This window comes from Salmo salar, chromosome ssa18 (assembly GCF_905237065.1).
Source record: "Salmo salar chromosome ssa18, Ssal_v3.1, whole genome shotgun sequence".
NCBI classification, from domain to species: Eukaryota; Metazoa; Chordata; class Actinopteri; order Salmoniformes; family Salmonidae; genus Salmo; species Salmo salar.
The window spans coordinates 59,668,624-59,693,560 of record NC_059459.1 but is presented as its reverse complement, the minus strand read 5'-3'; the positions used below and the strand labels follow the sequence as shown (position 1 = coordinate 59,693,560).

Genomic DNA, 24,937 nt, shown 5'->3' with positions numbered 1-24,937 from the left:
GGCTCTATCTAGGGGGAAGTTTTGGAACTGTTCATTTGGGAGGATTACCTTTTGTATTTGTACAGTACAGCACTGCACTTTTAAGTTCGATTCCACTAACCCCATCCCAAATGTAGGAAGACTCACCTGAAGGATGCCAGTCTCTGATCCCACCAGAGCCACCAGGCCGTTGACAGCAGCCAGCCTCTGCATGGTGGGACAGCCCTGCAACACAGGGGAGGAGAGCCCACTCAATTAATTACACCCGGACTCATACTGTTCATTGGCATGAATCACTTGCGATGCCAGGCCCATTGTTTAAAATAGCTTGTTTGGAACATAGGTAAACGTTTGCTCTGCCCTGGTTGTCGGTCCAGTACCTCAGCCAGTAGGATCTTTATCCAGGCATCCAGAAGGCGGGGTTGGATGTCCTCTGCCTTGCCGTGGCCGCAGGACGACAGACCATGAACAACCAGGCCAAGAGCCAATGAGAAACCTGGAGTCTGGACAACACAGGAAAGACGTATAGTTGTAGATTAACATTACACACACACACAAACCTCGCACACTCATGAAACTGTACCATCTCACCTGCTGGCTCTCCTCTGTCATGCTACGAAGAGCGCTCATGATCTCCTCTGCTTTAAGGGCATCAACTACCCCTCCACTGAAGGCTGCCACCCCCACACCTGCTACAGAGTAGGCCAACACCTTGGGAGGGAGGGAGGGAGGGAGGGAGGAAAGGAATGAGGGAAGGAGATAGCATATGGACATTTCAATTATTTAGAATAATGATTTGTAAAAAGGTGAGCAGACTTTAAATATTATCTGTTAATAACCTTCTAAATGATTTATTTAAGGGAAGACATCGTTATAAACCCTGCTTCAGGTGTCAAATCTGACCCTACACAGTAAAACAGCAGTGATTGAGATATAAACTAATATGAAGATTTGGGCCAATACCTCCTGCAGCATGCGACCCTGACTGCTGCTGTCCCCCTGTAGGGCCTCCAGCAGCTTGTCCAGGGTGAGGCCCACACGGGCCCGGTGTTCTGTCTGTCCACTGCCACTAACGGCCCCCAGCACCAGGCCTAGGCCCAGCACACAGCCCGCACTGGAGAAAGGAGAGGTAGTGAAAAACGGAAGATAGTAGGGGAGATAGTAGGGGAGTACATTGTTGCACAAACTGAAAGCTTGCCACCTCATACACACGCATGCGCACATACAGCGCATTCGGAAAATATTCAGACCCCTTGACTTTTTCAACATTTTGTTACAGCCGAATTCTAAAATGAATTAAAATGTTATTTTTCCTCATTCACTTACACACAATACCCCATAATGACAAAACAAAAAGTTTTTTTGAAATTTTTGCAAGTGTTTTACAAATAAAAAACAAAAAGATCACTTTTTTTTGTCACCAGCAAAGCACCCCCACAACTCCTCCTCCATGCTTCACGGTGGGAACTACACATGTGGAACCCAAAATCTCAAATTTGGACTCATCAGAGCAAAATGACAAATGCTCGTGTTTCTTGGCCCAAGCAAGTCTCTTCTTCTTATTGGTGTCCTTTAGTAGTGGTTTCTTTGCAGCAATTCAACCATGAATGCCTGATTCACGCAGTCTCCTCTGAACAGTTGATGTTGAGATGTGTCTGTTACTTGAACTCTGAAGCATTTATTTGGGCTGCAATTTCTGAGGCTGGTAACTCTAATGAACTTATCCTTTGCAGCAGAGGTAACTCTGGGTCTTCCATTCCTGTGGCGGTCCTCATGAAAGCCAGTTTCATCATAGCACTTGATGGTTTTTGCGACTGCACTTGAAGAAACTTTCAATGTTCTTGACATTTTCTGGATTGACTGACGTTCATGTCTTAAAGTAATGATGGACTGTCGTTTCTCTTTGCTTATTTGAGCGGTTCTTGCCATAATATGAACTTGGTATATTACCAAATAGGGCTATCTTCTGTAAACCACCCCTACCTTGTCACAACATAACTGATCGGCTTGAGGAAAGACGCATTGAAGGAAAGAAATTCCACAAATTAACTTTTAAGAAAGCACACCTGTTAATTGAAATGCATTCCAAGTGACTACCCCATGAAGCTGGTTGAGAGAATGCCAAGCGTGTGCAAAGCTGTCATCAAGGCAAAGGGTGGCTATTTGAAGAATCTCAAATATAAAATATATTTGGATTTGTTCAACACTTTTTTGGTTACTACATGATTCCATGTGTGTTATTTCATAGTTGTTGTCTTCACTATTATTCTACAATGTAGAAAATAGTACAAATAAAGAAAAACCCTGGAATGAGTAGGTGTGTCTAAACTTTTGACTGGTACAGTAAATATTTTGAATCTTTGGCAGCGATTAGAGGCTTGAGTCTTCTTGGGTATGAGCTTGGCACACCTGTATTTGGGGAGTTTCTCCCATTCGTCTCTGCAGATCCTTTCAAGCTCTGCCAGGTTGGATGGGCAGTGTCGTTGCACAGTTATTTTATGGTCTCTCCAGAGATGTTCGACCGGGTTCAAGTCCAGGGTCTGGCAGGGCCACTCAAGTACATTGAGATTTGTCCCGAAGCCACTCCTGTGTTGTGTTGGTTGTGTGCTTAGGGTCGTTGTCCTGTTGGAAGGTTAACCTTTGCCCCAATCTGAGGTCCTGAGAGCTCTGGAGCAGGTTTTCTTCAAGGATCTCTCTGTAATTTGCTCCGTTCATCTTTCCCTTGATCCTGACTAGCCTCCCAGTCCCTGACGCTGAAAAACATCCCTACAGCATGATGCTGCCACCACCATGCTTCACCGTAGGGATGGTGCCAGGTTTCCTCCAGACGTGACGCTTGGCATTCAGGCCAATCTTGGTTTCATCAGACCAGAGAATCTTGTTTCTTATGGTCAGAGTCCTTTAGGTGCCTTTTGGAAAACTCCAAGTGGGCTGTCATGTGCTTTTTATTGAGGAATGGCTTCCGTCTGGCCACCCTACCATAAAAGCCTGATTGGTGGAGTGCTTCAGAGATGGTTGTCCTTCTGGAAGGTTCTCCCATCTCCACAGAGGAACTGAAGCTCTGTCAGAGTGACCATAGGTTCTTGGTTACCTCCCTGACCAAGGCCCTTCTCCCCTGATTGCTCTGTTTGTCCGGATGGACAGTTTTAAGAGTCTTGGTGGTTCCAAACTTCTTCCATTTAAGAATGATTGAGGCCGCTGTGTTCTTGAGGACCTTCAATGCTGCAGAAATGTTTTTGTCCCCTTCCCAAGATCTGTGCCTCGACACAATCCTGTCTCGGAGCTCTATGGACACTTATGTAAATAAGGTATTTCTGTTTTTGTTTTATTTTTATAATTAGCCAAAATTTCTAAAAACATGTTTTCACTTTGTCATTATAGGAATTGTTTGTAGATTGATTTTTTAAATTGTATTAATTTAATCCATTTCAGAATAAGGCTGTAACGTTAAACTAAACGTGGAAAAAGTCAAGGGGTCTGAATACTTTCCGAATACACTGTATAAGATGGTAGGGCAGTGTCAATCCAGCCATTCTCATATTTATTGACTAATTTATAGATGCAATTCAGACACACTCACTTGTACTCCAGGTTGCTGTCAAAGCAGCAGGCTTCCAGAGTGTCTAGAGAACTCATCAACAGCTCTGTGATCTTCTGACCTGACACATCACTGAACCAGAGAGAGAGAAGGAAGGAACAGAGGGAATGCTTTGGAAAAACCCAGAAACACAACACCCAATGACATCCAATGTCACAATACCAACAAACAAACACACAACACCTCATGAGTCAATTCTCACACACACCACCCCATCTCTACCCCCATGGCAGACCCCCTACCTGAGCCTCTCCTGGTGCAGGCAGGACAGCAGCATGCCCAGGGCCAGGCCAGAGTGGAACTGGACGGCCTGGGAGTCGTCTGCGGTGGGCGAGCCGGGAAGCCCCGCCCTCAGGGTGGCTAGGACCTGTGGCACGCTGTCCTTGTGCCAGGCAACCAGCACGGGCACCACCAGGGACAGGGCCAGGGCGGCACAGGAGCGGGCGATGGCACTGGCCGTGTTCTCTCCCGAGTAGGACCGCTAAGTAGGATCAGTAAGTTGAAGAAAATACTATTAAACAATAATACCATTCTGTTGAATGGTATTGTAGAGACATTCAACAATAGTGTACAGGTATCCATTTATTTTTATGATGTAACATCAATATAGCATGATTTAGCTGCCAGCATAATTCAGTGATAATTCTAGTTGTTGTGCTTGGTTGGTGTACTGACGTGTAGGAACCAGGGGAAGACTTGTCCTCTGGGCTTGTAGCTGCTGCTGACGATGCTGAGGAGAGTGTCCAGGACCATGGCCAGCCAGGTAGATGTGGACAGGATCTCAGGGCCCACCTACAGCATATACCACAACAAACATGGCAGGGGAGAGTTACAGCACCACCCAAATGGTAAAAGCTTTAGATGACTGTGGTCCTTTTTCAGTTCATATTTATTAGGACTATATCTGGTAAAACAATGGGATACTTTTAGAGACACGCCTCCCTATTTTATGGTACAGAAATGACCAGCTATTTACTTAAGCAATAAGGCACGAGGGGGTGTGGTAATATGACCAATATACCCTCAGCTGAGGGCTGATCTTAGGGAACGCAACGCGAAGTGTCTGGATACAGCCCTTAGCTGTGGTATATTGGTCATATACCACAAACCCCCCAAGGTGCCTTACTGCTATTATAAACTGGTTACCAACGTAATTAGAGCAGTAAAAATAAATGTTTTGTCATACTCGTGGCTGATATAGCACGGCTGTCAGCCAATCAGCATTCAGGGCTCGAACCACCCAGTTTATAATAAGAAATAACATGGTAAAATGGTAATTACACAGTAACAACCTTAGCATGCATTATTTTCTGTTTTCTCTTCAGATTCATTATAACAAACACTACTAGGCACCAGGGTACTAGTATCCCTTGACACCACATCATTTCCTAGTTAATACCAGGTAAGTACCAGTGCTATAAAATACAATGCTCCCATAACGTGTGGAGTCTGCTCTTACCCCAAGTCCTCCCTCCGTGTCAGCGGGCATGTTGCTCTCGTATTTGGCCAGCACTGCAGCCAGACCGCTCAGAGCCAAGATGGAGTTCCCCTGCACCACCGGACTGTCCCTATCGCCACGGAGACACAGGTGTAACACCGGGTTACCATGACAACAGTAGCAGGACTCACCGCCATCATCAACCAAACAGCGTGGCTACCGGCCAGTGCTCCTCGATCCCGGTTTTGGGGGGCTTTCAGTGCGTACAGGATTTTGTTCCAGTCCAGTACTAACCCACCTGCTTTAAGGGTTTTAATGATGGCACTGACCTAGTCTAGAATAGTCCCACTGTTTTGTTAAGACCAAAGCTATCAACAGACAAACAATCGGTAAAATCCCTTACCATAATTATAAATGTAATATAATTGCGACAAGTTACATTGTTAATGCATACACTTGACACAGTGGGGAAATTCAATGTCAATGCAGAGGAGACAAACATGGGGGACAGACAGACTTACTTTGCTGCAGATTTGACAACATCAGTCAGCTGGTCCCTGACCCTGTGTAGAGGGAGAGAAGGGGAGAGGAAGACAAGGAGGATGATTTAGATTCTATCGCTGGACGGGGGGTTGAACGTTTCATCTTCTCATGTCTTGATTTACGATTATGCACTCACGCACACAGTCTCTTTTCATCTGAGCGTAGCACATCACTCACATGGCGGCTGTCTGTCCCAGTGAGAGCATGCATTGACACCGATGTTCCCGCTGGTGTGCGTGTGTGTGTGGAGATACAGTTGAAGTCGGAAGTTTACATACACCTCAGCCAAACACATTTAAACTCAGTTTTTAACAATTCCTGACATTTAATCCAAGTAAAAATTCCCTGTTTTAGGTCAGTTAGGATCACCACTTTATTTTAAGAATGTGAAATGTCAGAATAATAGTAGAGAGAATGAGAATTTGATTTTTTTCATCACATTCCCAGTGGGTCAGAAGTTTACATACACTCAATTAGTATTTGGTAGCATTGCCTTTAAATTGTTTAACTTGGGTCAAACGTATCGGGTAGCCTGCGCAAGCTTCCCACAATAAGTTGGGTGAATTTTGGCCCATTCCTCCTGACAGAGCTGGTGTAACTGAGTCAGGTTTGTAGGCCTCCTTGCTCGCACACACTTTTCCAGTTCTGCCCACACATTTTCTATAGGATTGAGGTCGGGCTTTGTGATGGCCAGTCCAATACCTTGACTTTGTTGTCCTTAAGCCATTTTGCCACAACTTTGGAAGTATGCTTGGGGTCATTGTCCATTTGGAAGACCCATTTGCGACCAAGCTTTAACTTCCTGACTGATGTCTTGAGATGTTGCTTCAATATATCCACATAATTGTCCTACCTCAAGATGCCATCTATTTTGTGAAGTACACCAGTCCCTCCTTCAGCAAAGCACCCCCAGAACATGTTGCTACCGCCCTCGTGCTTCACGGTTGGGATGGTGTTCTTTGGCTTGCAAGCCTCCCGCTTTTTCCTACAAACATAACGATGGTCATTATGGCCAAACAGTTCTATTTTTGTTTCATCAGACCAGAGGACATTTCTCCAAAAAGTACGATCTTTGTCCCCATGTGCAGTTGCAAACCGTAGTCTGGCTTTTTTATGGCGGTTTTGGAGCAGTGGCTTCTTCCTTGCTGAGCGGCCTTTCAAGTTAGGTCGATATAGGACTCGTCTTACTGTGGATATAGATACTTTTGTACCCGTTTCCTCCAGCGTCTTCACAAGGTCCTTTGCTGTTGTTCTGGGATTGATTTGCACTTTTCGCACCAAAGTACGTTCATCTCTAGGAGACAGAACGCGTCTCCTTCCTGAGCGGTCCAATGGTGTTTATACTTGCGTACTATTGTTTGTACAGATGAATGTGGTACCTTCAGGCGTTTGGAAATTGCTCCCAAGGATGAACCAGACTTGTGAAGGTCTACAATTTTTTTTCTGAGGTCTTGGCTTATTTCTTTTGATTTTCCCATGATGTCAAGCAAAGAGGCACTGAGTTTGAAGGTAGGCCTTGAAATGTATCCACAGGTATACCTCCAACTGACTCAAATGATGTCAATTAGCCTATCAGAAGCTTCTTAAGCCATGACATCATTTTCTGGAATTTTCCACAGTCAAAGGCACAGTCAACTTAGTGTATGTAAACTTCTGACCCACTGGAATTGTGATACAGTGAATTATAAGTGAAATAATCTGTCTGTAAACAATTGTTGGAAAAATTACTTGTGTCATGCACAAAGTAGATGTCCTAAACCACTTGGCAAAACTATAGTATGTTAACAAGAAATGTGTGGAGTGGTTGAAATACACTTAGGTTGGAGTCATTTAAAAATTGTATGTAAACCTCTGACTTCAACTGTATTTGGCCTGCAATTTCTGAGGCTGGTAACTCTAATGAACTTATCCTCTGCAGCAAAAGTAACTCTGGGTCTTCCATTCCTGTGGCGGTCCTCATGAGAGCCAGTTTCATCATAGCGTTTGATGGTTTTTGCGACTGTGCTTTAAGAAACGTTCAAAGTTGTTGAAATGTACCATATTGATTGACCTTCATGTTTTAAAGTAATGATGGACTGTCATTTCTCTTTGCTTATTTGAGCTGTTCTTGGCATAATATGGCTTTGATATTTTACCAAATAGGGCCATCTTCTGTATACCACCCCTACCTTGTCACAACACAACTGATTGGCTCAAATGCATTAAGGAAAGAAATTCTACAAATTAACTTTTAAGAAGGCACACCTGTTAATTGAAATGCATTCCAGGTGACTACCTCATGAAGGACTGGTATAGTGATCTCTGTTGAGGTGATGGATGGACCAGTTGTTTTAATCCACCTTAGTATGCCTGGAATCTTGGCTTCAGTTAACTTTTTGGAAGAATCTGCTGTGCACATTTCCCTCATATCACTGTCAGCCATTAATAGTAGAAAAGTAGTCCTATTTGGCTCAGTTGGTAGAGCATGGCGCTTGAAAAGTCAGGATTGTGGGTTACGATTTCCACTGGGGCAAACCATACGAAATATGTATGCGTGCATGACTATTAGCACCTTGGATAGTGTATGCTAAAGTGCATATTATTTTAAAAAACGAATTAGATACCAGAATATTGTGACGAGGAGAGGAAGCTATTTTAGACTATTGATATGTAGCCCATATTCCTGGCAGATTAGCCTTCAAACGATCCCCTCATTTGAGAAGAGAGCTGTTTTAGGAAGTTAATATCTAGTTAGTAGTTTCTGTCACTGAGATATACTGGAATTACATTACAAGATTGACATCCAAATTAGATAGTTAGATTCATGCGAAGCTATGCAAAAACTAGAAACCCTATTGTCAATCTTGTAATGTAATTCCAGAATAACTCAGTGACAGAAACTAACTAGATTTATTCAGGAATGTTTACTTTTTTCCTTTTACCCAGTGGTAAAGGGCAAAGTAATCTGTGTTAAGAGCTTAGATGTTTTTGATTATAGGGAGAGGGGTCAAAATGACAGGGCTTTTTGGTGGATGCCACAGAGGAAGTAATTCAGAAAATGACCATCTCCGCAAAGGTCAACTATGTCCTGTTGTTCCATAGTCTTAAATAATGTCATGCTGTCGGCTATAGGGACCAATGAAATGTGCAATGTTGGAAGATGGGCTGGATTATGGTGGAATAGAACGGCATGTTTAAAGACAGGTGGGTGTGTGTGTCCGTGTCTATGTGTGTTCTCACCAGAGCCAGGCACAGTGCTGTTTGTACTGCAGCTCCTCTGGACTCTCCTTGCCTTGCTTTTGCTGCATCTCCAGCTCTGCCCGACGACCCTAATGACCACAGCAACCATGACCACACAGCAACTACATACACACAACCACCATACCGGTACAGCAACCATGATCGCAAAACAACCGCATTCATACGGCAACCATGACCATAAATTGACCAGGAAACTCAATACAGATAAACAGAAAGACATGCAGTATTCATACGGCACGCACATACCTGTAGGACGGAATGGTAAGCTCGACTCATGAACCCTCGCCAGGCCTGGGGTAGGAGGAGGGCACGATGCCACTCTGACGGCTGAATGTTCACCTGACCACAGAGAAGAAGAGAAATACTGAGTATGTATGTACATTCATACATGTACACTACCGTTCAAAGGTTTAGGGTACTTAGAAATGTCCGTGTTTTTGAAAGAAAAGCCCATTAAAATAACATTAAACTTATCAGAAATACAGCGTAGACATTGTTAATGTTGTAAATGACTATTGTAGCTGGAAACGGCAGATTTTTTATGGAATATCTGCATAGGTGTACAGAGGCCCATTATCAGCAACCATCACTCCTGTGTTCCAATGGCACGTTGTGTTAGCTAATCCAAGTTTATCATTTTAAAAAGCTAATTGATCATTAGAAAACCCTTTTGCAATTATGTTAGCACAGCTGAAAACTGTTGTGCTCATTAAAGAAGCAATAAAACTGGCCTTCTTAAGACTAGTTGAGTATCTGGAGCGTAAGCATTTGTGGGTTCGATTACAGGCTCAAAATGACCAGAAACAAAGACCTTTCTTCTGAAACTCGTCAGTCTATTCTTGTTCTGAGAAATGAAGGCTATTCCATGCGAGAAATTGCCAAGAAACTGAAGATCTCGTACAACGCTGTGTACTACTCCCTTCACAGAACAGCGCAAACTGTCTCTAACCAGAATGGAAAGAGGAGTGGGAGGCCCCGGTGCACAACTAAGCAAGAGGACAAGTACATTAGAGTGTCTAGTTTGAGAAACAGATCTAGCAACTCATAAACAAAACAAGGGAAGGTTGATGAACAGATTGCTAAAATAAACAGTTTGTGTAGTATGTTGAGGATGCCTTAAACTGTTACTGTAGCGTACAACTAGGGCTGTCAGCCGGTGATTGTCAAGCAAACAACTGCCGGTCTCACGGTAATTGACTGTTAATTAACATAAACACATTTAGCATCTCCTGGCTCCCACGCATAGCCTACAAGCCACTGATGCAGACCTTTGGAGCATCTACATTTTAAAAAGTCTAATAAATCCATGTAATATAGCCTACACCAACACAATAAATCCATTATTTATTTTAGACAGGTCTAAAGAAACATGAAATGAAAAAAATGTAGTCTATTTCAGAAGAACAGACTGGCATACTGAGTTGTCCTTATGTTGGGCCCTGATATGGCTAAGCCATATGGCAGTGGGCTACACTAGTTAATTTAGCAGACAAGATTTGCTTAGAATTCTGTGGCATTACTTTATATTATGAAGAATGCAATCGAACTTAGCTGAATAAAACAGAAAGGATATTTTCTCCATGCGTCTATTCTGTGTTGAGCGGTTAACAAAGAAACAGGTTCTCCTACTTTCTTAATTTATAGTTATTTATGCAAATTTAGTTGTGATACAAATGTTAGGCCATACGTTTAGATTTTTAATACATTCTAAGGCTGCATGATGCAACTCTAATGATGATTTAGGCAGGCTGTACACACTTCATCAGTCTCTCATTCACAATTTGACAATCACTTGATAACACCTCGAACTTTCCGGCTGCATCCCCTTTGTGTGGCCATAATGCCCCCTAAAAAAATCATGTATTTTGTGGCCAGTGGCCGTTGTGCCCTTGGGCTGAATATAATAATTCTAATTCCCTTCTCCCGGCTGTGTGCCGAAGCAGCTCTCACTCACATGGTGCTCAGTCACGTGATCGGGTCTTTCTCACAGGCTGAAGACAGACACATTGGGGATGCAAATTGCGCACATACTTTTCCAATTCCAAGGCACATATTGAAGATATTGGAAGAACTGTCCACATTTACTTTTTGTCAGCCAACAAGATGAGTAGGCCTAACAAACAGCAAAAGCACTAGCCTATGTCAATCTACAATCCCGCATTGTACAAAAGTTGACCTATTCTATTCTGTGAGAAATAAATATTCCAAACATAGTCTGGGACAGTTGTAGCATCAAAAAACATGTTTTAAGCAATGAGCCTGACGCAACAGATGAGAACATTTAGCTTAAAATGTTGATAAACTATTAGGCAATTTCTTCACATTATAAGCGCAGCAATGCACACATGTAAGCTATAAGCGCAAATGTTCCATTAGCAGGAAAACACCATTCTCAAAAGTGACCACAAATGTGATTATGAATGTAATGGTTTTATTATAAAGGTGCATTTTTATGGTGAAAATTATCTTCTCCAAACTTAAAACTCCCCCGCTGCATATGTATGCCAGTTAGGGTTTACACCCGTTGCAAAGCAGATTAATGTGCTTCATTTAAAGAAGTTATTTGGCCACTTTAGTTGTGATACAAACCTTATCAAAACATATAGGCTAGGCTACATGAGGTGTGCAACTATGATTTGAAAAAGTCTCCCCAAAAAATAATGCGCTGTTTGCCTTAAGCTGGGCATACTTCATAAGGCTGAGTTCATCTCAGCCTATGCTACCCTCCAGTCCCTAGACTTCCTGGCGCTGACGGAAACATGGATCACCACAGATAACACTGCTACTCCTACTGCTCTCTCCTCGTCTGACTACGTGTTCTCGCATACCCCTAGAGCATCGAGCCAGCGGGGTGGTGGCACTGGAATCCTCATCTCTCCCAAGTGGACATTCTCTCTTTCTCCCCTGACCCATATGTCTATCTCCTCATTTGAATTCCATGCTGTCACAGTTACCAGCCCTTTCAAGCTTAACATCCTTATCATTTATCGCCCTCCAGGTTCCCTTGGAGAGTTCATCAATGAGCTTGACGCCTTGATAAGTTCCTTTCCTGAGGATGGCTCACCTCTCACAGTTCTGGGTGACTTTAACCTCCCCACGTCTACCTTCGACTCATTCCTCTCTGCCTCCTTCTTTCCACTCCTCTCCTCTTTCGACCTCACCCTCTCACCTTCCCCCCCTACTCACAAGGCAGGCAATACGCTTGACCTCATCTTTACTAGATGCTGTTCTTCCACTAATCTCATTGCAACTCCCCTCCAAGTCTCCGACCACTACCTTGTATCCTTTTCCCTCTCGCTCTCATCCAACACTTCTCACTCTCCCCCTACTCGGATGGTATTGCGCCGTCCCAACCTTCGCTCTCTCTCTCCCGCTACTCTCTCCTCTTCCATCCTATCATCTCTTCCCTCTGCTCGAACCTTCTCCAACCTATCTCCTGATTCTGCCTCCTCAACCCTCCTCTCCTCCCTCTCTGCATCCTTTGATCTCCTCTGTCCCCTATCCTCCAGGCCGGCTCGGTCCTCCCCTCCTGCTCCGTGGCTCGACGACTCACTGCGAGCTCACAGAACAGGGCTCCGGGCAGCCGAGCGGAAATGGAGGAAAACTCCGCCTCCCTGCGGACCTGGCATCCTTTCACTCCCTCCTCTCTACATTTTCCTCTTCTGTCTCTGCTGCTAAAGCCACTTTCTACCACTCTAAACTCCAAGCATCTGCCTCTAACCCTAGGAAGCTCTTTGCTACCTTCTCCTCCCTCCTGAATCCTCCTCCCCCTCCCCCCCTCCTCCCTCTCTGCGGATGACTTCGTCAACCATTTTGAAAAGAAGGTTGACGACATCCGATCCTCGTTTGCTAAGTCAAACGACACTGCTGGTCCTGCTCACACTGCCCTACCCTGTGCTTTGACCTCTTTCTCCCCTCTCTCTCCAGATGAAATCTCGCGTCTTGTGACGGCCGGCCGCCCAACAACCTGCCCACTTGACCCTATCCCCTCCTCTCTTCTCCAGACCATTTCCGGAGACCTTCTCCCCTACCTCACCTCGCTCATCAACGCATCCTTGACCGCTGGCTACGTCCCTTCCGTCTTCAAGAGAGCGAGAGTTGCACCCCTTCTGAAAAAACCTACACTCGATCCCTCCGATGTCAACAACTACAGACCTATCTGCTGCCTTTGATACCGTGAACCATCAGATCCTCCTCTCCACCCTCTCCGAGCTGGGCATCTCTGGCACCGCGCACGCTTGGATTGCGTCCTACCTGACAGGTCGCTCCTACCAGGTGGCGTGGCGAGAATCTGTCTCCGCACCACGTGCTCTCACCACTGGTGTCCCCCAGGGCTCTGTTCTTGGCCCACTCCTATTCTCGCTATACACCAAGTCACTTGGCTCTGTCATATCCTCACATGGTCTCTCATATCATTGCTATGCAGATGACACACAATTAATCTTCTCCTTTCCCCCTTCTGACAACCAGGTGGCGAATCGCATCTCTGCATGTCTGGCAGACATATCAGTGTGGATGACGGATCACCACCTCAAGCTGAACTCTCGGCAAGACGGAGCTGCTCTTCCTCCCGGGGAAGGACTGCCCGTTCCATGATCTCGCCATCACGGTTGACAACTCCCTTGTGTCCTCCTCCCAGAGTGCTAAGAGCCTTGGCGTGACCCTGGACAACACCCTGTCGTTCTCCACCAACATCAAGGCGGTGACCCGATCCTGTAGGTTCATGCTCTACAACATTCGCAGAGTACGACCCTGCCTCACACAGGAAGCGGCGCAGGTCCTAATCCAGGCACTTGTCATCTCCCGTCTGGATTACTGCAACTCGCTGTTGGCTGGGCTCCCTGCCTGTGCCATTAAACCCCTACAACTCATCCAGAACGCCGCAGCCCGTCTGGTGTTCAACCTTCCCAAGTTCTCTCACGTCACCCCGCTCCTCCGCTCTCTCCACTGGCTTCCAGTCGAAGCTCGCATCCGCTACAAGACCATGGTGCTTGCCTACGGAGCTGTGAGGGGAACGGCACCTCCGTACCTTCAGGCTCTGATCAGGCCCTACACCCAAACAAGGGCACTGCGTTCATCCACCTCTGGCCTGCTCGCCTCCCTACCTCTGAGGAAGCACAGTTCCCGCTCAGCCCAGTCAAAACTGTTCGCTGCTCTGGCACCCCAATGGTGGAACAAGCTCCCTCACGACGCCAGGACAGCGGAGTCAATCACCACCTTCCGGAGACACCTGAAACCCCACCTCTTCAAGGAATACCTGGGATAGGATAAGGTAATCCTTCTAACCCCCCCCCTTAAAAGATTTAGATGCACTATTGTAAAGTGGTTGTTCCACTGGATATTATAGGTGAATGCACCAATTTGTAAGTCGCTCTGGATAAGAGCGTCTGCTAAATGACTAAAATGTAAAATGTAAATGTATAATATATCATTCACAAGTGATAGGATAATAGTGTCACCCATCACACCATTATTGATTTAATGTTGTCTTTACATATACTAAATAATACATGTGTGAAATTTGCTTTGATTTAGAATGGATCGTTATCACGCTCCTGTCTCAAAACAGGGTCAGCGGAAAAAATACATGTCATCTATGCACTTCAATAGCGAATGGAGGACGCTTTTCACGTGGTTCATTTTCTTGTAAAGAGAAACAATGTGCTTAATATAAGAAAGTTGAGAAATAAATATAGTAGGCCTAGCCTATAGAAAGCTGATAGGATCCTCTTATTTTTAATAGAAGCAATCACTCTGTTTTCTCGTGTAATTGCATAACCTATAGAAATGTTGCGTAACATGAGCTAGTGGGTTCTCATGAAGTGTTTGATTCGATTTTGGATGGCATTTGCATTGATGTCAGAGTGATTAGAGGGACAATAGAGTGCTGAGTACCAGGCAGTTAGCAAGTTTAGTAGGCTACTAATGACCTTCAGCAGCATCAGAGCTTGGAGAAGCCTAATTACCGTGACTAAATAGTCACGTGGAATTTGACTGCCGTCATGACTCGTGACCGCCGGTGTGGCGGTAATACGGTCACCGCAACAGCCCTACGTAAAACCAGCTGTCAGTTTGAAACATGGCTGTTGGATGATACACGGTGGCCACCAGATGAGAGAGACAAAGTATGTATAAATGTTCAGGTTACTTTTCTCAAGTCAACCAGCCAGTGATGATGACAGAGGGAGAGAAAGAAAGAGCGAGAGGAGACGAGAAACAGAAAAGGTAAGGACAACAGAAAAAGAAGAGAGATAATGCGAGTAGATAGAGAGAACATGAACGAAAGAAAGATAGTGACCAGAAATATGATGGGATAGGGGAGAAGTAGAAAGGCCTCTACAGAGAAAGAGAGGAGACACACCCTTGCCCCTACCAACTCACTCAGAGGGCCTTCCGTTGGCACGTGTTGCTGATGAAACTTTGAGGGTGACTACCAGAGTGGCGATGGAATCAATAAACCCATCAAGTTCGGAACACACTCGTGACTTGAATGACGCAATACGTGTTCCACTTTTAAATAATAAAACTAGCAATTCAAATGAACAAATCCCCCATTGTTTTACAAGATATAAACCTCAGTAACAGTTAAACATTTAATTTGGGAGTTACTTAAGTCTCAAAATCAGAAATACATGCACGTGGAACATAATTAGGCACGCCTCTCCATTCTTTTCTATGAAATTGGACAAACTCCAAACATATCGCAGTGTGTGTCGGGATAGCACTTCGCTCTGAAGCCTGCAGCTTTGCTGGCTCGTCGAAGTTGCTATCTGAGGGTCTAATTAACCCCTACACCCTCAATAAATTTCACTCCCTCAGCTTTGGGACACTTCTGAAAATGGCGGAGGTGCACGTGAATGCACAAATTGAGGGCTGAGGGGAAGGGGGTGATTTGGGATTCAGCCAGAGAGAGAGGTGAGGTCACCTCGTGAATGAGAGTGGCTAACATCTGCTGGTAGCTCCGCCCCCTGCTGAGGAGGAAGCGGTTGATTGGTCGTCCATCTCGGTCGGTCTGGACGGGCAGGTCAAAGGAGAGGAGGAGGCCGGCTGGAACACACAAACATTACATCACATAAAACTTACATTTGCGGAAAACCTAGCTAAACTGGTCCTAGTCAAATAAATTAAAAATATTAATTTGAGAAATGTAACCTTTATTTTCATGAACTGTACACTAAATGCATAGTAACTCATGCAGTCAACAATTATTCATTTTGCATACATTTAACTGACTAGCCAATTCGTGATTTTAATTAATTTATCCTATATTTCAATACAGAGGATGTCAACAATTTAGCAGACTTATTAAGTCCTTTAAATCAGATAATGTAATATAAGATTTTTTTTAAGGACCAGCGGATGCCCTGTTATTGAATATTTCTCATTTATGGTGTGTGTTGGTACCTACCTGCCAGGCCAGGTTTGAGACCAGGCTGTTTGCTCTTCTCATAGGTCTTCAGCATGAAGCCTGGGATCCCTGCCACCGTTTTCCCCTGGTCTGACCGGAGGCTCCCCCTTTTCAGGGCAGAGTGGTACACCCCACGGGGCATCTGGCTCATCTCCTGCCTCACCAGTGATGTCAGGAAGAGCTCAAATGCTGAACAGAGGGGGGGTGGGGAAAGATAGACAGGGAGAGAAATTGGAAAAGAGGCGATAGTGGCAGATTTGAATTCTGTTGTTGAAGTCTGCAATGGAACAAAATAGAACTCTAAAAAGTGCAAACCGCACCCATCCGGCACTCAGGAAGGCTAAATGAAACACTATTTGAAATAAAAACAAATACTATTTGAATTTAGGCCTACATACTGTATATAATGGATGCCATGATGGATGTCCGCAACCAGTGTAAGACCAGAGAAGAGTATTCACAGTTTCACACACAATGGGAGACCATGGTGTAAACACACAGTTTATTTTAACGAGGCAGAGAAGGAAAAGAGTGGCCCGGGGCGTCTGGGAACAAAGCACGTCGACAAAAGGACATCGAGTGTCGGTTTACTTTTCAGAATTCCTCATCGTTTAATATAATTGACACGCTTCATTAAAATTACATTGGAGCAGGAAACTGGAGTGGGGAAGAGTTTGGTCGAAAGAGGCTGTCGAGGGATTGGGGCAGAATTTCTGATTTATTCGAGTCAACTGCTCTGTGGTGCTGCGTTTCAGCATGTAGAGACAGTCCTCGGGGGGTATTGCTGAATAGTTTCACACAAAACTATTTAAAACGCTGCATTAAATCGAACACACTATTAAATCAAGATCCGAAAACACTTAGTCCCATCCTCAAAAGTTGGCACGGTGCTCAATACTGCTGTGATTCTAAAGAGCTGTAGTGAGAGTGAGAGTGAGAGTGAGAGAGAGAGAGAGAGAGAGAGAGAGAGAACACGTGTGTGTCGTGAGTATATGTGTCTAACATTACAGTAGTTATAAAAAGGACAGAAAAGGAGAGAACCAAGGTAGTTAGAGATGTGGGGTATATTAGATATGAGCAGCTTCTACCTGGCAGGACTGAGAGGGATGTGAGACCTAGGAGCTTCACATAGGATGGACCTGGAATGGACAAATCTTCTTCCTCCTCCTCCTCCTCTTTCTCCTTTACCTGTTCCTCCTCCACACTTTCAGGAAGTTTTGCGACCGGCCTGGCCTATCAGGAAGGCAAACCAGCATACCAAAGTCATGATTGGCTGACTGATTGCATTACACAACAATGATAAACAACAATATGATTAATTGTGAGTATAATGGATTAAAATCAGATTAAGATAACTTTTTGGGTTGATTGCACATAAGGTCCATACAAATTTTGACTTCCGCTTTCAACCCAACCCCTCCGATACATATACAGGTTTTTGGAGAGGTGGGGGGGCTACCACACTGGGTGCCCGGGGAGCTGTTGCTGTGGCGGGTTAAGTGTCTTGCTGTATTTTTCAAAGAAATGTTTAAAAAAGGTATAATTTTAGTGAATGATATTATAAATAGGACTGGTGGAGTGATGTCACACATGCAGCTAACACAGACATATGGAAATGTCTGCTCTACCCAAAATTACAACCAATTAATTGCAGCATTACCACAAAAATGGAAGAGGCAAGCAGAAGGGGAAAAAAGTAAGGAACTTGTATGTCGGCCCTGTATTAAAGAACATAAATGGTTAAAGAAAAGTGTGATAAATAAAAACATATACCAATTTCATTTAAGGACCAAAAAACTGACAGCTGTGCCATATAAATTGCAAAATAGTTGGGAAGAGATTTTCGATGTACCCATTCCATGGCACATTGTTTATGAATTGATACGCAAAACAACTTCGGATTCAAAACTTCGAATTTTTCAATTGAAATTACTATACAAAATTCTTGCAACTAATAGAATGTTATATATATGGGGGATACAATCTTCCCAGCTCTGCAGATTCTTCTGTGCGGAGGCAGAGTCATTAGATCAATTATTTTGGTACTGTCCAGATGTAGTTCGTTTTTGGTCACAGGTCCAGGAATGGCTGAAGAATTGCAACATTTGCCTAGAACTAACACTGCAGATAGCAATACTGGGTGATTTGAAAAGCCATAGTCAATCAATCAATAATATAATAATTATTTTAGCAAAAATGTTTATTTTTACAATCTGTAGAAGCTATGAGAATAGAAAGGTTCAATTGTTTTGTGAAGCATCACAGCACAGTTGAAAAATATATGGCAAATAGAAATCCGAAATGGATGATGTTGAGAGATAGATGGGAGGGGTTGAATGGAGCTGAAGGGTGGGACTAATAACAAGATAAACAATGTAAAACATACGGGGTCTGTAAAATATATATAGGTTCAGAACTTTTGTGAAATAGCACAGTTACAAATAGAAATCAAACTGGATGGACATCAGAAATAGAGGAAGGACTAAAAACAAACAAAAAATAACTATTGTAAAATAGACTGTCTGTAAAATGTGTATAAGATGAATAAATTGAAGGTAAAAGCCGAAGTGTTTATTAGTTTACTCCAATTGGGGGATCGGTGGTAGGGTTTGCGGGGAATAATAATAAAGGTATATTCTTTAAAAAAGTATGTATGTCTATATAGGTATGTGTATGTATATGAGTATATGTATGCATGCGTGTATGGATATATATATTTACCCCAAAAATATATGGGGGATTGGAAATGATGCAGACAATTACATTGATGGAAGCAATATTTTTTCCACAATATTAAGCTGACCCACCCCCCCTCAAAAAGTGTCTTGCTCAAGGGCACAACGGCAGGCAATGTCATCTAGGATTCGAACAGGCAACCCTCCCGTTGCTGGCCTGCCTCTCTTACCACTAGGCTACCTGCCGCTCCAGGGATGAATTACTACTACATAACGTTGCTAGGTGGTTGTAGGAACATTGGGAGAGCGTCGTCTATCCAGTGGGACTCTCACCTGCTCGGGGAGGTGAAGGAGCGTGTGCGCTGCCTCTGAGAACTCTGACAGAGCCTTGTATCCACAACTGGCCACCTCAGGTTCCTGGAACACACAAACTCATCAAAACAAAAACATGCACAGAGATCTGGGATTTGGCTAGTCTGGGAAGCAGGCTGATTTCTCCACCAACCTTGTTGAGAGCATAGCCCCAGAGAAAGCTGACAACCTGCTCTTTGAGTTTCTGAAGGAAAACAAGCCATAGTTAAGGGCGAAAAGGCCTCAAATCACATCAAATTGAAATGCTGCACAAAAACAAAACACTTGTTTGCATTGCCATGGTTAAAATATGGGCCCCAGGTGTGTTATGCATAGTCAACAGATTTGGAGGAGCAGTTGGTGTACCTCGTACTCCTCAGTCTTGACAGTGAGCTGTGGCAGCAGAGCCAGGAGCTCTGCTATGGCCTTGACCACCAGAGGTCTGGAGTCACAGCTCAGCTTAGGGCCCAAGGCTGTCCATGTGGAACCCACATCCACCACCTGGAAAAACATCATCATCATCATCATCATCAATGTTTACTACCTGAAGACAACGTTATATTAGGGGGTTTACTGAATTATGCTTATTGTAACAAACACATACCAAGTAAGACAGTATTCATATTCAGACATCTTAGGAAATTTAGTGACTGTGCGTGTGTGCATGCGTGTGTGTGTGCGCACATCAGGGTTTCCGTTAGGCAAATGTGGCGCCGGACAACGCGACGAGAATATATCTTCATTTACCGGACACATATGCTTTAGGGCGTCCACTCACGGTGTTCAGAATCTTAACAAAACATGCAACTCCTGTAATGAAGCAGGCAATAAAACGTCCTTTTCAAACAGTTGCCAAAATGCAATTCACAGGAAAAAAAGGGGGAAAATAAACACTTAATCAGCACTTGACCCCCTGTAACACCACCAGCGAAACCCCCTTTCTAGCTCTGACTCTACTGACAGCTACGTTGAGGAAAAATGTCCTTTCTACGCCTGTGATATATGGTTGTCCCACCTAGCTATTTTAACATGAATGCACTAACTGGAAGTCGCTCTGGATAAGAGCGTCTGCTAAATGACAAATGTAAACAGCACACCTGATGCGAGCGGTATACGACAGATCTCCATTAGAAACTACGAAAGAGGGTGAAAGAAAGTTGATCTGAAAACCAATAGAACAGGTATGAAATGGCATATGAGGAAGTCTTTCATAGGCAGCTGTGTGGCAAAAGGCCTAGCTGATTATTGAGCTGCAGCTGTCAGTGAAAAGCATCTATAGTGTGTGAAGAGAATGCGCCTTGAGTATAATTTCAAACATTGAGACAAGAAGAAGTGGGGTGTGTGGCGAAGATAGCCTGTAGGTGTGTCTCTCTCCAAAATGTATGTGCCTAACTCTCCAGAATCCACTCCGCTGTCTCCCACCAATTCTTGCGCATTCATTGTTATATGTGAATGTATTGCCCTTTGATTGTTTCTTTTTTAGCAATTCCCCATTACATCTGTCACCAGTAGTATATATACTGTTAATCACCGTCATTTGGTTACATTCATTTATGTTAACGCATTTGTATTACTAATTAGGCCTATAGTTATTTTGCGTTCTCGTTCTCGGAGTGGAACTCTCATTTGCAGAGTTCCCAACCTGCTACACTTGTGAGAAACACATTTTGGTTTTATTTTATAACTATCATTTACGAGTTGTCAATTTTTTCATTGTCTTTTGTTTGGAGTGCTCCATGTGAGCAATGAGCATGGGCCTGGTCTCTCTGTCTTGTTAATGATAAGGGAGCACGCCCGCCTTTTTTTTTTGCCCGCCTGAGCACGTACACAACGAGCCTACCTGGCCTGCTGCGCGCAAATGTTGGAGTGCCCATTTCGGGATGTTTGCTTTCTGATCGTCTTAGTCACCACATCCACCACTAATAAATTACTGAGAAGCTCAGCTTAAGTCAACAAAGTCTGTATTTTTTTTTTTAAACATCCATTGCGAATGTTAGGCCTACTTTGAGGAACTCTTAGGCTGTTTGGAAAATCTTTCCAACAATCTCCCCCTCGGGTAATCACCAAGCCTCCATGTGAAAGAGCAAAATATCATAAATCGGATCATCCCATATATCCAGAGGAAACTTCATAAAATAGCCTACCTTTCCCTTGCGCAAAAACAGCCGTTTGTCCCGAGCTCACTGGGGGGAAACTCTGAGAGCCCAGAATAGGCTAGTTGATACAACGTTGCAAGTTCGCTAGCTACAGCTTTGGGCAGAACCCAGTGAGGATTTGATAGGATTTTGCACTTCACTAGCAATAGCCAAGTCAAGACAGATAAGGGAGGCAGACAGGCAAAGTAGAGAGATGAATGTGATTGAAAGAATCCAAATTTTTATCAGTAGACTATATTTTCTACTGTTTTTATTTGTCGGCTTTATCTATTTTGAATTGGTTGACAATGGAAGTTATAGGCCAACGGCTGCATTGGTCATCTCTGAGTTCAATGCGCTCATTTATGACATTTCGCAGCCAATGATTACAGTAATGTGTCCATGTGGCAGAGGCTGGTGCTCTCGCATTAGTTGAATTTAAACTTTTCTATTTTTATTATTACAAATAATATTTGTATGATTTCCACATGACCACGATTTTGAGAAACAAAAACATTATTATTGAAATTAAACTGATCCACAAAAACACTCATATGAAAATCCTAACTGACAGGCAGATTGGTAGAAATGATAAATTGTATGCTTCCCCAAACTTGAAACTCACGCGCCACCTATGAAGTTATGAAATAATTGCCTCCATCTTTCCACGGTCGGATTTTCAAGAACGTGAAGACATGCCTCATAACATGAAGTAAAACATTCAGGTTTCAAACAATTAAGTATGTTTTCAAAATGCATACTGCCTCTAGCTCACATTGTAAAGTGATGGGTGACGCGTTGATAGCCTGCGTAACGTTGGTTTTTCTCCTGGTCAATTTGTCAGGCCACAATTTAAAAAAAAAAAAATATCCGGCCAAATGACAGCAATTACCGGCTAACAGAAACCCGGGCGTGCACGTCTATTCTCACCTCGGTGCGGCAGAGCTCGTGGAGGCCTTGCAGGGCCAAGGCAGCAGGGGCGGCCTGGTCTGGTCTGGAACACTGGGCCAGAGTGTGTGTGATGGCAGCCAGCATGTCCCCTCCGTGCTGGTAGGGCCTGGGACAGACGAGTTATTAAAACCTCTTTCTAGAAGTGAATTCAAAATCCACCCCTTTCCCTTACCGCCAAGGCATTTTTGTAACTCTGAAACTTTCAAAAGATTGAACAAGTGTTTATCTAATATGGATCGAAGGGTGTAGGAAAAGTGTGGAAGGGACGGTAGAGTGTAGGGCAGGGGTGGCCAACCCTCCTCCCGGGGAGCTACTGAGTAAGCGGGCTTTTGCGCCAGCCCTGCTCCAACACAACTTATTCAGCTAACCTAGGTCCTGATGAGCAGCTGGTCCGTTGAATCAGGTATGTTATAGAGCAGGGACGGAGCAAAATCCTGCACAGCCAGTAGCTCCCCAGGAGGATGGTTGGCCACACTTGGTGTAGGGAAAGCGAGGGGCTTAGGAAGAACCCTGAGGGGACAGACCATATACGTCTCAGAGGAGTGTTAGAGCCCACCTCTCTCTGCAAATGTCTCTGACACAGGCAGCCCTGGCTAGAATCTGTTCCCACTGGGCCTCCTTCCCCAGGAGCACAGAGGACTTCTCAAACTGGGAGATCAGCCTCTGGAGGTCAGGATACACACGGTCCTACAGCCCAGAGAGGGACAGATAGATAGTGAATGAGAGAGAGAGGGAGGGAAAGAGACACTTAATCCCAAACCAAGACTGCCAAAGTGTCAACTCCCGCATCTGGGAAACAATCCATTGCAAATGAAACACCCTTCTGAAGGTGCAGTGTGGACAATCAGCTGGCATCATATATTGTATTGTTATTTGAATGTAAAAAAGTATTGTGTTTTGTTTGTGATCTGAAAAACAAGAAAACGTAATACAACTTTATATTGAATAGATATACACACTATATATCTACACTACAGTTCAAAAGTGTAGGGTCAGTGTAGGGTCACTTAGACCTTATTTTTGAAAGAAAAGCAAATTTCTTGTCCATTAAAATAACATTAAATTGATCAGAAATACCGTGTTGACATTGTTAATGTTGTAAATGTAGCTGGAAACGGCTGATTTTTTATGGAATATCTACATAGGCGTACAGAGGCCCATTATCAGCAACCATCACTCCTGTGCTCCAATGGCACGTTGTGTTAGATAATCCAAGTTTATCATTTTAAAAGGCTAATGGATCATTAGAAAACCCTTTTGCAATGAACCCTTTTGCAATGAAAACTCTTGTTCTGAATAAAGAAGCAATAAAACTGGGCTTCTTTAGTCTAGTTGAGTATCTGGGGCATCAGAATTTGTGAGTTCGATAACAGGCTCAAAATGACCAGAAACAAAGACCTTTCTTCTGAAACGTGTCAGTCTATTCTTGTTCTGAGAAATGAAGGCTATTCCATGTGAGAAATTGCCAATGAACTGAAGATCTCGTACAACGCTGTGTACTACTCCCTAGACAGAACAGCGCAAACTGGCTCAAACCAGAACAGAAAGGAGTGGGAGGCCCCGGTGCACAACTGAGCAAGAGGACAAGTACATTAGAGTGTCTAGTTTGAGAAACAGACGCCTCACAAGTCCTTAACTGGCAGCTTCATTAAATAGTACCCGCAAAACACGTCCCAACGTCAACAGTGATTCCGCAATGCTGGCCTTCTAGACAGAGGTCCTCTGTCCAGTGTCTGTATTCTTTTGTCAATCTTAATCTTTTATTTTTATTGGCCAGTCTGAGATATGGCTTTTTCTTTGCAACTCTGCCTAGAAGGCCAGCATCCCGGAGTCGCCTCTTTACTGTTGACGTTGAGACTGGTGTTTTGCGAGAACACTCCTGAGTGGCACAGTGGTCTAAGGCACTGCTTTGCAGTGCTGGCTATGCCACTAGAGATCCTGGTTCGAGTCCAGGCTCTGTCGCAGCCGGCTGCAACCGGGAGACCCAAGGGGTGGCGCACAATTGGCCCAGTATCTTCCAGGTTAGGGGAGGGTTTGGCCGGCAGGGATGTTCCTGTCCCATCGCGCACTAGCGACTCCTGTGGCGGGCCGGGCGCAATGCGCAATGCACACTGACACGGTCGCCAGGTCTACAGTGATTCATCCGACACATTGGTTCAGCTGGCTTCCGGGTTAAGCAGGCGTTGTGTCAAGAAGCAGTGCGGCTTGGCTGGGTTGTGTTTCGGAGGACACACGCCTCTCGACCTTCGCCTCTCCCGAGTTCGTACAGGAGTTGCAGCGATGGGACAATTGGATACCACAAAATTGGGGAGAAAAAGGGGGACTAAAATTAAAACGTTCCCACAGCTAAATAAACCGGATGTGGAGGTCCTGGGCTGGCGTGGTTACATGTGCTTTACGGTTGTGAGGTCGGTTGAACGTACTGCCAAATTCCCTAAAACGACGTTGGTGGACATTCCTGCAGTCAGAATGCCAACTGCACGCTCCCTCAACATGAGACATCTGTGGCATTGTGTTGTGTGACAAAATTGTACATTTTAGAGTGGCCTTTTATTGTCGCCTGGTGCACCTGTGTTTAATCATATTCATGATATGCCACCCCTGTCCGGTGGATGTGTT

The 24,937-nt window shown here is 44.2% G+C and overlaps 1 protein-coding gene across 3 annotated transcripts in view; it reads right to left on the bottom strand.

The window, feature by feature from the left end:
* Positions 1-24,937, bottom strand: part of focad (focadhesin) — a 75,025-nt gene that overhangs the window by 9,273 nt on the left and 40,815 nt on the right. For all 3 annotated transcript variants that reach the window (XM_014155779.2, XM_014155781.2, XM_014155780.2), the window contains exons 14-32: positions 22,875-23,005; positions 22,298-22,424; positions 19,599-19,733; positions 19,387-19,437; positions 19,215-19,298; positions 17,295-17,439; positions 16,207-16,395; positions 15,724-15,845; positions 9,045-9,137; positions 8,778-8,866; positions 5,537-5,578; positions 5,037-5,145; positions 4,253-4,369; positions 3,820-4,058; positions 3,560-3,649; positions 943-1,093; positions 571-690; positions 360-482; positions 127-204 (exon numbers count right to left, since the gene is read on the bottom strand). In XM_014155779.2, the coding sequence (XP_014011254.1) occupies positions 127-204; positions 360-482; positions 571-690; positions 943-1,093; positions 3,560-3,649; positions 3,820-4,058; positions 4,253-4,369; positions 5,037-5,145; positions 5,537-5,578; positions 8,778-8,866; positions 9,045-9,137; positions 15,724-15,845; positions 16,207-16,395; positions 17,295-17,439; positions 19,215-19,298; positions 19,387-19,437; positions 19,599-19,733; positions 22,298-22,424; positions 22,875-23,005 (2,235 nt within the window). The remainder of the gene's footprint in view (positions 1-126; positions 205-359; positions 483-570; positions 691-942; positions 1,094-3,559; positions 3,650-3,819; positions 4,059-4,252; positions 4,370-5,036; positions 5,146-5,536; positions 5,579-8,777; positions 8,867-9,044; positions 9,138-15,723; positions 15,846-16,206; positions 16,396-17,294; positions 17,440-19,214; positions 19,299-19,386; positions 19,438-19,598; positions 19,734-22,297; positions 22,425-22,874; positions 23,006-24,937) is intronic.